Raw genomic sequence first — 13704 nt, 5'->3', positions numbered from 1 at the left:
TACCTCAGAAGGTGGCAGAAGGTAGCCACAGGCTACCTGCATAGACCCGGCACGAAGAGCATAATCCCTACAGGTAACCCACTGTTGCACAAGCCAAGGGATCACTGGTCTCACACCCATGAACAACCAACAGGGCAGCCCAGCGCAGCCCAGCCGGATGTCTGGCAATGACCAGGAATGACATGCAGGTTGGGCTTTTTCTCACATCATCTGAAAGTGTGAGAAGGGATGGGATTAGCAGGGATGATTCAGATGCTGCAAAAATCCTTCCTGCTCACAGGGAGCCAACGCTTGGGGTGCAGCTAAACTCAGCAGGCTATTTTATCATTATTTTAGGCCAACAAAATGTCTACTTTATGCCCAAACCCAAAAACTTTCCTTGCCCTGCTCCAAGCTGTACAATGGATACTGTGGCAGAAACTCTATGCGGAGGACTCGTGCTGGTTCCGAAGCAGCTGTCCTGCTGTAGCTACACTCACACCCCAAGCTGCCACGTGTTAGTGTGTTCAGCTGCAGAGACCCATTGACTTGTGCTTCTGCCTCCCTGCTGAAATCCAAAACATAACCAGCACAACCTTCCTGAGGGTATGAATGAGCCAAGATCCGTGCTGCTGTCATGCAGTACATGTGGGATACGCTGCACTACGAGCTGTGCTCTAGGACTTCCTCCTGTTGTGCCAGTTAAAACTATCCATTGGAACTCAAGTGCATTGATACACTTTATTAATGATACTGTGGTTTCTCTCTCCAAAAATAACTGCTGAGGCTTCAAAGACGCTGCTCAGTCAAGCCACACTGGGTTTCACTCTAAGATCATAGAGTCCAAGCATTAATCCAGCACAGCCGAGCCCATCAATAACCCATCTCCCCAAGTGCCACATCTACACGTCTGTTAAACCCCTCCAGGCATGAGGCCTCCACCACTGTCCTGGACAGCCTGTGCCAGGGCTGGACAGCCCTTAGAGTGAAGAAATTTTCCCCAATATCCCATCTAAACCTCCCCGGCAGAGCTTGAGGCCATTTTCTTTAGTCCCTGTTCCCTGTGAGCAGATCCCCCAACCCCCTCCCCCTCCCCCCCGCCTCTGCGCCCCCTCCTGCCAGGGAGTTGTGCAGAGCCAGAAGGTTCCCTCCGGATCCTCCTTTTCTCCACACTGAGACCCCCAGCTCGCTCAGCTGCTCTTCATCAGACTTGTGCTCCAGACCCTGCCCCACCTCCTTTCTCTGGATATGCCCCAGGCTCTCAACGTCTTTCCTTTTGTGAGGATTTGTCAACAAAGATATGAAACAGGACTGGTCCCAGTACTGAGTCCTGAGTAACATCCCCTAGGCACAGGCTGCCAGCTGGAGGTAACTCCATTCACCACCACTCTCTTGAATCAGCAGACAGTTTGACTTTGTCTAGAACTTTTATTTCAAGGAGTACAATTGCTTTGAGTATATTCACAAGAATAAATATAAAATTCTTCTCTTCAGAGCAAGAAGACAAGTTTTTATAAAAATATATCTCTATCCCAGAGAACCACTTAGGTAGGGTTCCCTTTAGGAAATATTATTTAATAAAAAAATAAAACACTGAAAATAAAATGCTTGACCTATGCTTACTGAATCACCTAACAATTGAAATTTTTAAAAGGTTATAAATATTGTAAATATTATTAATAAAAATAACATTTAAATAGGTGGGAAGCCACTGAGTCCATCCAGATGAACAGAACACTGCAGGAAGCCACCGTTTCTCCTATAGGGCACCAACTTCCTTGTATTCACTGGCATTTGTTTGTCTCCTCTTGTTTCGGTACCTGGAGTAGAAGAGAGAAATGTGAGTTCTGGAAAGCCAGTTGCTTTTGGGGAGTGATGGGGAGTGGGGAAGGAAGAAAGGAAAAAAAGCTGTATTAGCTCCTCACATCTGTTTTAAATCTCTAGCAGCTGGGCTCTGTCTGTGCTCATTTTCGGGTCTGACATCACTTGACTGCAGTCTCCTTTCTCAACTCTTCACTGAAAATTCCACATCTGCATTGAAGTCTTCCTGCCGGTACTAGGTTTGTCTTTGAGAAATCCTGCTGGTTACCATCTAGCTACCTACCAGATCTGGGAAGCTGAGCTCTCCCTCTGGAGTTATTCCACCTCCTCAGCTCTCTGACAGATGCTTACCATTAGATTTTAGGCCGGCGAATGATTCCTGCTGTTTTGGGTCTGTTCATGGAGAAGAGCAGTGTCCCCCATGGTAAAGCTGATAAGGCAATGCTCATGATATCACACTCACCGCAATAACAGACCAGATCAACAAATCAGCTAGTAGTAATCCAGCTGCTCTCCAGTCCCTGGTGCCCGGGGCAATGGCATTACCAATTAAAGGACTAGAATTTTCCTATTCCTTGTCTGCTCTCTTAACACACCCTCTAAGCCAGACATGAACCAACCTATAGAGCCCCTGTATCAGGGTGAATAGGCACCTGAGAGTGCTGCTGCCTGCCCTGCAGCCTGGGCCATGCCACGCTGTCAGCTCACTGCCTGTACTGAACCCTTTAAGCACAGGTGAGCAGATCTGTGTATCGAGCTGTCTGGTGAGTGGGTGTTCCATGCTACCTGGGGATGCTCAGAGGATGCCTGACACCTCCAGCTGGCTCGGCCTCCCGAGCCACCAGGAACACGAGTCTCACCTTCTGCAGATGTAGTAGCTGGCGAGAGAGATGGCGGCAAGGAAGAGCAGGACCACGATGACGGTCAGTGCCACGTACTCCTTGCTGAGGGGCTGCCGGACGAGCTCTGAGTGCACACACCGCACTCCAGAGAAGCCCACGTCACACCTGAGGGTGAGGGAGGCACAATCAGAGACATGGCAGCGGGGTTACTCCTCAGCAGCCCAAGAGCATGCTATGCGACTGGCCCGCTGTTTCCTCAGGGACAAGACACTTAACCTGATGTAACTCAAGCCCACGTGGTCCTAAAGATGGTTGCAAATTGTTCAGGTGAACAAGCAATACCCTTAAAAATGCCTAGAGGGTCTTTATTTGGTAGGTTGGATCAAAGGAGAGACCTTGGTGCTGTGCCTGAGTTCTGGATCTCATACTATTATAAATACAGATGGATAGGGAAGCACATCAGAATGAATGTCCCAAGTCTAAGTTGGCTTGGTCACTAATTTCAGGTGTCTGAGACTCTCACAGAGATCACTGGAGGCAGCACATGTGCTTAACACTTCCTTAAATGCAGCTGAGCATTGTAGACGCAGTGCTCCTCTTCAAGTTCTTGTGAGCATTTAATACTTGGCTGGATTGGTGTTTCAGCTAAGTGTCAATGGCAGCCAGATCAAAGTTCACCTCAAAGCCCACCCCAGGGAAATCTGCAGGATGAGTGGGGCCCGTCCATACCTGCAATAGTGCTCATCCAAGTCCACGATGTACACACACTGCCCATGGAAGCAGTAGTCCTTCATTTCAGGCTTGCATCTCGTTATCCCGACTTGGGCCACACGTGGGCTGTTCTCTGTCTGGACTGCAAGGATATTTCATTAGCACCTCAGGATGTGGGCAATGTTGCTCAGAGAAAAATGATTCCCAAGGGCACCTCAGTGAGGCTGCCAGCCCAAGGAAGATGGGAACCAAAGGTCTGTTATTTACAATGAGCTGTGCAGTACTTACTGAGTGCTGTTGTGCAGTTCTCCATTTCACCAGGCCCACATAATGGGATCACTGTTGTGCCCAGGACCGCTTGCAATAAGTAACCTGTAAGAGAATAAAAACAATAGTCAAAACTAGATGCATTTTGAGTTAAGTATTTAAGCTGCTGTACTCATTAATACAAGAAGAACAGGAGCTTCTCATCATGGTAGGAAAGGCCCAAAGCTGAAAGCTGAAAAAATACAGGTCTGAGTGATGTGCTGCCTACATTATATACAGCACCCCAAAGAAACATCTCTGAAATACAAACTTACAATGCAGAACAGAGATTCAACAGAAACCTGCTGTCTGTGACCACCTCTTGCCCATACTCTGAGTGAAACTGGGCAGGAACAGGCTTGGAGAGATTACGGGGGAGAGGCAGGAATTAGGCCATTTGATGATTATGTTAAGTTTCTGACTGGTCTGGCATGGCACCTGTGCAAGGGAAATAGCCAGGCTTCCACAATTAGGCATGACAATCCAGCATTCATCACAGGAGGAGTCCTTTTGCTGATCAAAATCGAGATATCCTTGACTCACGACAGCCCCACAGGAAGAGAATTTCCTAGGAATCTGCAAGTCAGTGCAGCTGGTGACTCAGCACACCAGGTCAGTGCTGAGCCAGGCTCAGCACGCCACCATCGTCTTCAGAGACCACAAACTGCTCGAGGTAGTCTTAACACAAAAGCTGCTCTTTACCAGCAAAGAGCTTCCTCAACCCTCTCCCTGCTGAAGAGAGCTGAAGGGCTGGACAGTTCCTGCACTGACACTCACTCTTTTGGCAGTTCTTTGGTTAAAAGCCCGCTTGCAGAGCTGCTAACATGAGATACCAAACCCTCCTCATTTGCCCACGGGCTTGGAGAGGTTACTGACCACTTTATGGACCCTGGGCCACTGTTACTTAGCAGGAAACAGGCACAGCTTTCAGGTATTCCACGAGTTAAATGAACATTTCCAAACAGGATTTGAAAGCCAGCAAAGGTACCTGTAGCTTCATGGCTAGCCTACGAGGAACAGTGAATGTCTGCCCCAGCTGGCCACAAAATCCACCTGGATAACACTCCTGCTAGGGTCACAAATTAACCTGCTCATGAACGGCTTAGTCATCAGCCCCATTCCACGGAAGTCTGTAATTTGTGTCTTTGGGCTGTTTGCCTCTATTAACTTGTCGGGTCATGCATGGCTAATGGAGGGAGTGCGCCTCCATAATTTCCTGATCACTCTAATTCAGCTCCAGTTATTAGAAAGTTTCATTACATCTCAGGGTTAAATCTAGTAGTGGTAATTTATGGATTTCCGGCAGCTCATCTATTTCTGGGTGATTAGTAGGCTTCCTTTATCCTTCACTCCAGCTACACACAAAACCGGCAGGAATATCTAAGACGGACAGGGCTTTTTCCTGTGTTTGCATTTTTGAAAACATCATTCCTCCTTCTTACCTCCCTCTATACTGCATTCCTTGCAAAGCTAATAAGCCAGATTTCCACCAAGCTCTAGAAAGAAAGAACAAAGCCCAGGTCCCCCAGAGACAGAGCGACAGTAACAGATCCATGACGCCGGCACCTGTACCAGCTGGAGACTCCTGTGCCTGCCAGCATGACTCAGCAGGACCTGCCTTTCCCTCCAATGGGGCAGGACATGCAAGTTTACTTTCAGGGTGGGATTTTTTTAAGCAGCACTGTGCTCACTGTAGATTTCCTCAGCAGGAGCAGTTTGACACTTCTGTAAGGCCAGTCTGAGTTGCTAAAACAGAAAGTTCAAGTGTTTGAAAGAAGAGGCCATCAGCTGTCAGATAGTGGCAGCCCAGCGACCTGGGGTCCCAAAAGATGCTGGAAAAAGATTTACCGAGTCAGTTGTTCTTCCCAGGAACTAGGGGGACATTTCAGGAGTGCTCCATGGACTAAGCTGCTCCCTTGGCAGGGGGGAGCTGTGGCACAGGACAGCAGTGTCCCACTAAGGATACATCATGTCACAGAAAGAAGTAAGGACAGAAATCAACAAAAGTCAAGGCTAAACATGCCAGAGGTATCCACGATACCCACTTGTTAAGCAGATGGATTAAGCCAGCTGAGGATCTCGTGTAGCCTACACATTTCTGTCACAGTTTGCACACTTCCTTGACCTGAGCATAACCCGAGCAGCTGCTTTTTAAGCTGAAGTTCCCAGTTCGAGAGTTAGCAGAACCCGGTTTTCGCATTTGAGAAAACTCCAACCCAGGTCCACGAAAGAGGCAGGTCAGCTCTCCTCTTGGCTCCATAAGGAAACATAGCTTTCCAGTCAAAGGCCACAACTCAGACATCTATGAGGGACAAATTAAAAATAACCTCCTCCTCCAACACTGCCCAAGGGCTTTCCCAATCCCAACCATGCGCCGGTGCCTCTTCCACCTGATTGCAGGCACTCAGGACCGGAAAGGCTGGAGTGCAGGCGTGGATATTTGCTGACACCCAGCAGTATTTGCTGCTTTTGGGCAAAGTTCTTCCTGCTCTGCACTGGTCTATTTTGCCCTTTCCCCCATGCACATATTTTCCCTCTGACATCACTGGGAGGATAAGGGATCCGCACACAGCATTGGCAAAAGAGAGCCTTTCCTGGGATATTTATCAGATGATGTATACCAAACACAGCACCTGGGAGAGGTTATATTGTTATTCCTTTGCAGTTCATTAAGCAAACACACGGTACAAGATAACAGTAATGAGGTGGTGGATTTTCATGTGTGTCTTGCAGGAATGTGAGTGTTATACGTTGTATTCCTACACCACTGCATGAACACATAATCCCATCTGGCTTCGTAGGTTACAGATCCTGCAAGGTTAACACTGACAGCACTTACTGGAACAGGAATAAGGCTGTTGCTTACTTGTCCTTCCAAGAGGAATGAAATGAAAAATGAGGGACAGTGACCAGCTGCCTTGGCTTCCTGCAGCCTCCATCAGAGACGACTCACAAGGGCTAATTATCAGTTTGCCCACTGAGAGCCAGCTGTAGTTTCCAGTGGCAGGCTGACTGCTAAGGATGAAGGATGCACATGTGAGATACATTAAACTGAGGACTACGCTGTGGAGGATTTACACTAGAGGAACCGTCAAGTTTCTGAGAGCTCAACTATTATTTGAGTTGGCTTTGTCTGGCACCGAGATTGCCAGTCTTGTACTAATTCACCTGAATGATGCCACCTCCCACTTGCCATCTCTGTGGTCTCTCTGTCACAGCAGTAGCACCTACACCCTTCGCATGGATTGCACTTCCAAAGCAGAGGTGCCCAGGTGACATGCACCTGAAGGACCTCAGCCCATTTTAACTGCAAAGACAGATCAAGGTGCATCCCTATCACCTTTGAACATCCAGGGCATGTCTCGACTGTCTAAGGCCTCCTTTGGGTAAACTAAGTAGGTAACATGGAAGTCAGCCTTTGTGAGCATCCCTACTACCATCGTTTAATTCCAGAACTGCAGACTCACAGTTGCGGATGTCCAGGATCAGGTCACAGCAGCTCTAAGGCAGCCCTGGAAACGCCAGTCTGTCACAGGAAGACTGGTGCTCCAAAATTGCTACAGGCCCACACGATCATCTTCAGCATTGTGCCAGGACTTACCCTTAAGCAGAGATAATGCAGATAATTGTGCATTATGCGCACCCAGTCATCCCAGTACTGCTTCCACCCCTCTGGAGAACTACGCACCAGTGATCTTACTCACATGCTGCCCCTGTGCCTCAGCCACACTCCCTTCCACCACTTGCGTGGCGGCTGAAGTCCCTATGCCACAGAAGCACAAATCCATTATTACTTCCAGCCAGACACATCAGCCGCTAACACTTTCCCCATCGTCAGACACAGGTATCTTTATGTGGAGCCAATTTTCTGACAGCCAGGAGAATTTGACACAGGAAAACATAAGGTCAGCAGCTCCTGGAACTGTCTGGTGAGTCTGGAAGTCCAACGCCTGCCTTCCCCACTGAGTGGGCATTACAGTGAGCACAAGGAGATCAGTGCCAAGGCTCCTGCAGCAACTCCCAGAAAAGGCAGGGCCTGGGCTTGTCCCCATCACTACCACATCCACACGTGGCTGGCACAGCACCGGGTCTCCTCAGGAGCAAGTGACATCTCTCTCCCACCACTGCCTTTCTGCTGCGCAGTCTCCAAGCCCACGATAGCCAGGATATGAATCTGGCAAGGACTGTCACTTCAGTAAGGCTTCAGCCATTCAGCAGGGAACCTCTTCCAGTCTGGCATAATACCAGTAACAAACAGTCTTCCCAGAAGCACCAAGTTCTGCTTACACTCCTGCCCTGGGAGGGGAAGGCAATAAAGTGCTCACAGCACTCGTTATGATGCCACCTAGCTATGACTAATCCATCCCTTACTATTAGATGCTGTGCCTGCCCCGGAAACAAAGAAATTCACATACAGATCCATGAAGACATACCAGTTCCTTCCAGTGTCAGTTTTGTGCAAAGCATGGCTGACTCACAGACTACAAGATGTTTAGCCTGCTGTCCGGGCAAGTGAGATGCTGTGCAGCAGCTGATCCATTAGCTGTTATGGAAATACCTGGCTAAGATGAAATATGCAAACTCATGCTGCAGTGGGCTTGGCAGGCGAGGAAAACATCTGTCCCGAAAGAGAAGTCTTGGGAACCAAGTTTCTCCGTCAACTACGACCTCGAGTCCAACATCATGAGTGTGAGAACATGCTTTGTCATTAAAGCAAGGTGCGAGTGTGCCAGGTCTCAGAACTTTGCTGCCCACACAGCTCAAGTTGCCTAACAGGGCCAGCTCTCAGCAGTCACCACCTGTCACTGCCAGCGCCCCATGGAGGTGTGTGACAAGGATCAGTTCTTGCATCAACAGCACACCCAGGCCCCAGGACTCTTGATGCTCTAAGGATACACGTGTTCTCTTGGGGCTTTCAGGTAGCTTATGTCATACAATAGAGTAACACGCTCCCAGCGAGGAGGTGGAGAAGTGTCAAGCAGAACGAGGCCACAACCTGTTTTTTTATCATAAGGAAGTCTCTGCTGCTCTGAGGATTCACCCACTGAGCTCACCCAGAGCATGGCCTGGGCGAAGGCAGCAGGACCAGGCTATGAACAGGACAGGTCTATGAAAGAGAACAGACTGGGCTAGGAGCAGAGGTGGGGAGAAGGGAAAGAATGTTCACCTTCACTCAGTCACGGGACACACCTGGGCATCACACAAACAACAAAACATCCCGTAACAACACACCACAGAGTGTGGTGTGTGGCTCCACTCCTCAGCTCATACAATCCACGCGGGTACGCCTGTCACCGCCTCGGACTTCATCTCGGAGAGAAACACATCTGCTTCATCTGAAGGCAACCCGAACTTTATGCTTTGACACAGATTTCTCAGCAGCCAAAGAATGCCCCAGCCCCAGGACCCAGCGCCCGATGCCCTCCCAGCCCGCGGGAACGGGGAGGTCGCCGCTTACCGAGGAAGAGCAGCAGGCTGCGGGCCCGCAGGCAGCCGGCGTCCATCGCCCTCGGTCCCCGGGGAGAGAGGAGGCGGCAGGAAGGGAGGCGGCGGAGGCAGGAGCGGCGGAGCGGTGTGGAGTCGGCCCGCCGGCCGGCCGCACTTTTATGTGCCCGCGGAGAGGCGGGGCCCGCCGCGGCGACACTCGGCCCGCCCGGCTTGGGGCAGCGGCACGGCTCGGCCTCCGCGCTTCCTGCCCCGCCGCCCCCGGCTCTGCCCGCGGGCGATGTCCCGACGGCGGGCAGGGACAGCACCCCGGCCCGGCTGGCCCGGCTCTTCGCCGGGAGATGGGGGCAGCTCTGGCCCCTCCGGCCGTTTGCTGGTGCCCGGGTACATTAGGTGTCCTTCATTCCAGCAGTATCACTGAAAATAGTACCTGGGGCCGTAAAATTGCCCGTGCCCTCTGAACAGTCTGGCCCAGACACTGACGCCCGGGACTTCCCGGGGCTGTGGATGCCTACGGCACAGCCTCGGGACCACTGCCTTTGCTTGCCCTCAAAGCATCCATGCGATGTGCAATGGCACGGGGCCCTGCACCCAGCTGCTGCCCAGGTAGGCTCTGCTGGCACACAAAGGACCATTGGACCATTGCCATGAACACCACCTGTGCCTACACCAAGGCTTGGAAAACACCCCCGGGTGGGCAATTGGAAACTTACTGGCCTAATCTCTCATCTCCTAGCATTTCCGAAGTGACCCTCAGCACACACGTGCAGCTGCCAGGGAGCCCCGGCGCTAGGGGCAGAAATGGTCAATTAAGTTACAGCACAGGCACCAGGAATGCCAGCACCTCTCCCAGCACCTGGACTGGCCGCAATGGTCATGAGCTCAGGGGGTGCATATACCACGTTCCCCTCCAGCCCTTGGCCCCATCACAGCCCAGTAGCACAGGCAGTTCCGGGAAGCAACAGGTCTTTCAGTTATACGATCCTTGAAAGAGCAGCCAACCAGTTACAACTACATTTAAAAAAATTCCTTTCAAGCATCCTGTTGAAGCCCATGCACTCTGTCGCTATATTAGGCAAGACCTCATTTGGCACTTACATCCCACCATCAGATGACTGCGGGATCCCACCCAGCAAATCCCTACTGCACACATTTGCCTGAAATATGAAGCGTGTTTCATCTTAAGCTGCTCTGCAACAGTGGTTACTTCTTTTCCTTTTAAAGGAAAAATCATCTTCCCCTGCCTTATGGCTCTCCATAAAGGCACATCGATACCCAGTTTATTGTGCCCCTGATAAGCCTATCTCACAGCGAAAGGAACCTGAGTATTGACACTGAACTGCACTGTAACAGCTGATGACTCAAGCGTCCCCAGTTTCTCCGTTTTATAAACAGTTATTGATATAAGAGACATAACTGTAGAAGATACTGCAAAATAGCCTATACGACAACTCCGTGTTCAGAATGCAGTTCTAAGTAATAAAGACATTCATTCACGGGGCTGCAATAGATCTGGTACTTAAAAATCGTACACCTTATTTTGGGAGCATTTGCTTAGGTTGACAGTGGCATGGAGATGATGAAGTGAAAAAAGGCAGCATGTTGCTACAGAATTGTGTGTCAGCACCACTTACTAATTACCTAAATGGTATGAGAGTTGGCAAGGTAAATGTAGTAAATCTCTGTGTGAAAGTAGCATTTAGAAGGATGCCCTCCACACCAAGTGGGGCATGATGTAACTGGAATCTTTCTCTAAGCCCCCTTTTTTTCCCCTCTAGCATTAGTCATGTCATGCAGATTGTATCTTTTTAGCTGTCACATGACTGTTTTTGTTGCTTCTTTAATTTGTGCTGATCCCCCTTATTAAGGATTTTATTGTCTGCTCTTTCAGGGATCATAATGAGTAAAGGATGGAATGGCAATGATTAGCAATGTGTTTCTGTGTGTGGGCTTACAGATGCCTTAAAAAGCAGCATCGCCGAAGAACTTCCACTTTATAATTAATTTTACCCTTAAATTCCTGCATGATTTATCCTCTGAAAGGCAACATTTAATTATAGTCTTGTGCAGGTACCCAGATACCAAGTAACGCTGACACATTTGGAGCAATTCATTGGAATTTCCTCTTTCAGATCTGAATAGGTGGAAAACAAGTATCACGGACACATCTTTGTTTCATCTTTCTGTAATGTGCTTTGTTTCACGGTACCTGATTTCGCATCCGGCATCCCTGCATGCGGCTTTCACCATCCCCTCCTCCACGTGGAGGATGCCTCTTGGGATAAGGCTGGCACACACCTTAAGAGCCAGTTCTCCAAGAGGCCTTGCTGCATCAATGGGGTCATTGTAAGGCAGGCTCATTGCATCCCACAGGTCCCGGTGAGAGCGACAAGTCTGTGCAATGCGAGAGGCAGCACTGGTTGGGCAACAGAGCATCTTGGGTACATCTCCACTGCTGGCCTCGATTTTAGCCGAGGTGAACTGGCACACCCAGGGCAAGGCACCCATGGATTTGTGCCCCTTGGCACCTGACCAGTGAGTAGCCCCCTGAATGCTTTGACGTGTCAGGATTTTTTTCTTTAGGAAGTGTAACGAGAACATGAGGAAATGCCTTAAGAACTTGCGCAAAATGCTTGCTTTATTACCTTGCAACGCCTTAATAACCACCTTTAAAGAAATCCTCTCTTTACAAAGTACAGAGGTTCAGCTCAACTCCTTGCTTTAGCCCCTTCCAATGTCTCAAGCATTCATCTCTCCTTTTGGGACAGAGCAGCAGATTCACAGCAGTGCTAATTGCAAGGGTACAGACTGAGCCTTGCCTGTCAGCGTATCCATCACTGATGACACAGCACTTTCTATGAACAACATGCCCCTTTTGAATTAAAGAGGAAAAAACACAGCTTAAATGTATATTTTTCTGTGGTGTCTATTTTCCTCATGGAGAAAATGAGGAGGTTTTCTGTAGAAGAATACACGTGTTCACAGCAATGAACTGCCACTTTATCTGTATGTTTTTACAAAACTAAAACCATACATGGCAAGTGTCTGTAGCACTTACTTTAGCTGCCTTCTGTAGGACTTGCACCTGGTTTTATGCGTTGCTGCTGTGGGGATGGATCTGCATTGCTTTCATCTGTTGAAAACAAGACCAATTCGCAAAATCAACATCTTTTCTTGTTTGAAAGTACTTTTGAAATGGAAGGAAAATCATTCCAAGTCTTGCACTGATGCACTCATCACTGTCACGCACACGCACAAAGTAACAAAAAGCAGCAATTTCATAAATTCTTGGGAAAATCATCCAGCACTTTTCAAACAGCATGAGTGCACATGTCAGTATGTGTGTAAGCAGACTTACATACAGCAAGCTTTTATTGCACAGCATGAGAGATGGTCAAGAAATAGTCTCAGAAGGTCAGACGTCAGTTGGAATGCACCTCACTCTTGATGGCATTTTCATTTGAACTTCACAAGATTAATACTAAGTTCCTGAAGGGATATAAAAGGCACGTAGGTGTGGTCTTGGGGTCACAGTTCAGTGGTGGGCTTTGCAGTGCTGGGGGAATGGTTGGACTAAATGATCTTAGAGGGCCTTTCCAACCTAAATGATTCCATGATTTTATGAAAATCATAAATGGTAAATCATAAATTAGTCTTGGGACTGATGGGAACACAAATGCCCTAAGAAGGGAATGTATTTTTAACTGGAATACGTAGACACGACCGTCTGGAGGAAATGGAGTACAGAAAAAACCTTGAGCCAAATTACTCCATTTAAAGGTCAAATTTGCCATGAATGTGAGGGATGATTTAGGTCAAGTGTTCTTAAACAACCAGTCTCTCCTATAAACTATGAGAGTTCAAATTCTGCACCCAGGGCTGAAAGTGGCCTATGCCTCTTCCTGTAAACACAGCATGAGGTCAAAGTTACTGGACAACACAGATGTTTTGCTATTAAAATAAAGAACAATTACCCAAATTCACTGATTTCTTTTCCAACTTCTTGGGTCAGCATTAACCAGCAATTTAAAAAAGAAAGAAAAAACCCCCAAGCAGCTTCTTCTCATCCATCTCAGAAGATAGCATTGAAAAGGGAGACAGGTCTCCCAGTTTGTGCGGCACTCCTCCCTAAAGGGCAGTTTTAAAACTTCGTTCTCCTGGCTTGTATGACTTTTCCATTACTCTCCCCTGGGCAAATCCTGAATGGCTCAACACATCTCACGGGCAGCAAGAACTTCTTAATGCTCAGCTGGGTGATTTCCCTTTCCTAATTACAGCCCGGTGCTCCATGCTGAGTGATTTCTTAGCCTCCAAGGGGTTGAAGCTTTTCTCATTTGTGGAGTCTTTCCATGGCTTCTCCCTTTACTTGGTGCTAGACAAACCTGTGCCCTTGCTGAGAGTGCTATCAAGCCAAGTCCTCCCCATATCACTGCCCCTGTATCTATTAATTGTTTCTTCTTGCTTTGGGTGAACTGTTTAGAGTAATTACATAGAACAGAATAATAGAAGGATAAAGCTTGAAGCAAATGGGATTTCCCCACAGCATGTAGTAGGTTGCAAGCAAGCTGGGAGAACACCAGCCCCATACCCATCAGTCCTG

The 13704-nt window shown here is 48.6% G+C and overlaps 1 protein-coding gene across 1 annotated transcript; it reads right to left on the bottom strand.

The window, feature by feature from the left end:
* Positions 1-1387: 1387 nt before the first annotated feature.
* Positions 1388-9229, bottom strand: EREG (epiregulin). The gene is made up of 5 exons (XM_069012353.1): positions 9118-9229; positions 3642-3725; positions 3372-3495; positions 2661-2807; positions 1388-1799 (listed from the first exon to the last, which is right to left on the bottom strand). Exons 1-5 carry the CDS (start codon positions 9161-9163, stop codon positions 1739-1741), a joined length of 462 nt encoding a protein of 153 aa, XP_068868454.1. The 5' UTR covers positions 9164-9229; the 3' UTR covers positions 1388-1738.
* Between the last annotated feature and the right edge of the window lie 4475 nt (positions 9230-13704).

The sequence above is a fragment of the Aphelocoma coerulescens genome, chromosome 4, assembly GCF_041296385.1.
Source record: "Aphelocoma coerulescens isolate FSJ_1873_10779 chromosome 4, UR_Acoe_1.0, whole genome shotgun sequence".
NCBI classification, from domain to species: Eukaryota; Metazoa; Chordata; class Aves; order Passeriformes; family Corvidae; genus Aphelocoma; species Aphelocoma coerulescens.
This window is presented reverse-complemented; position numbering and strand designations above follow the sequence as displayed.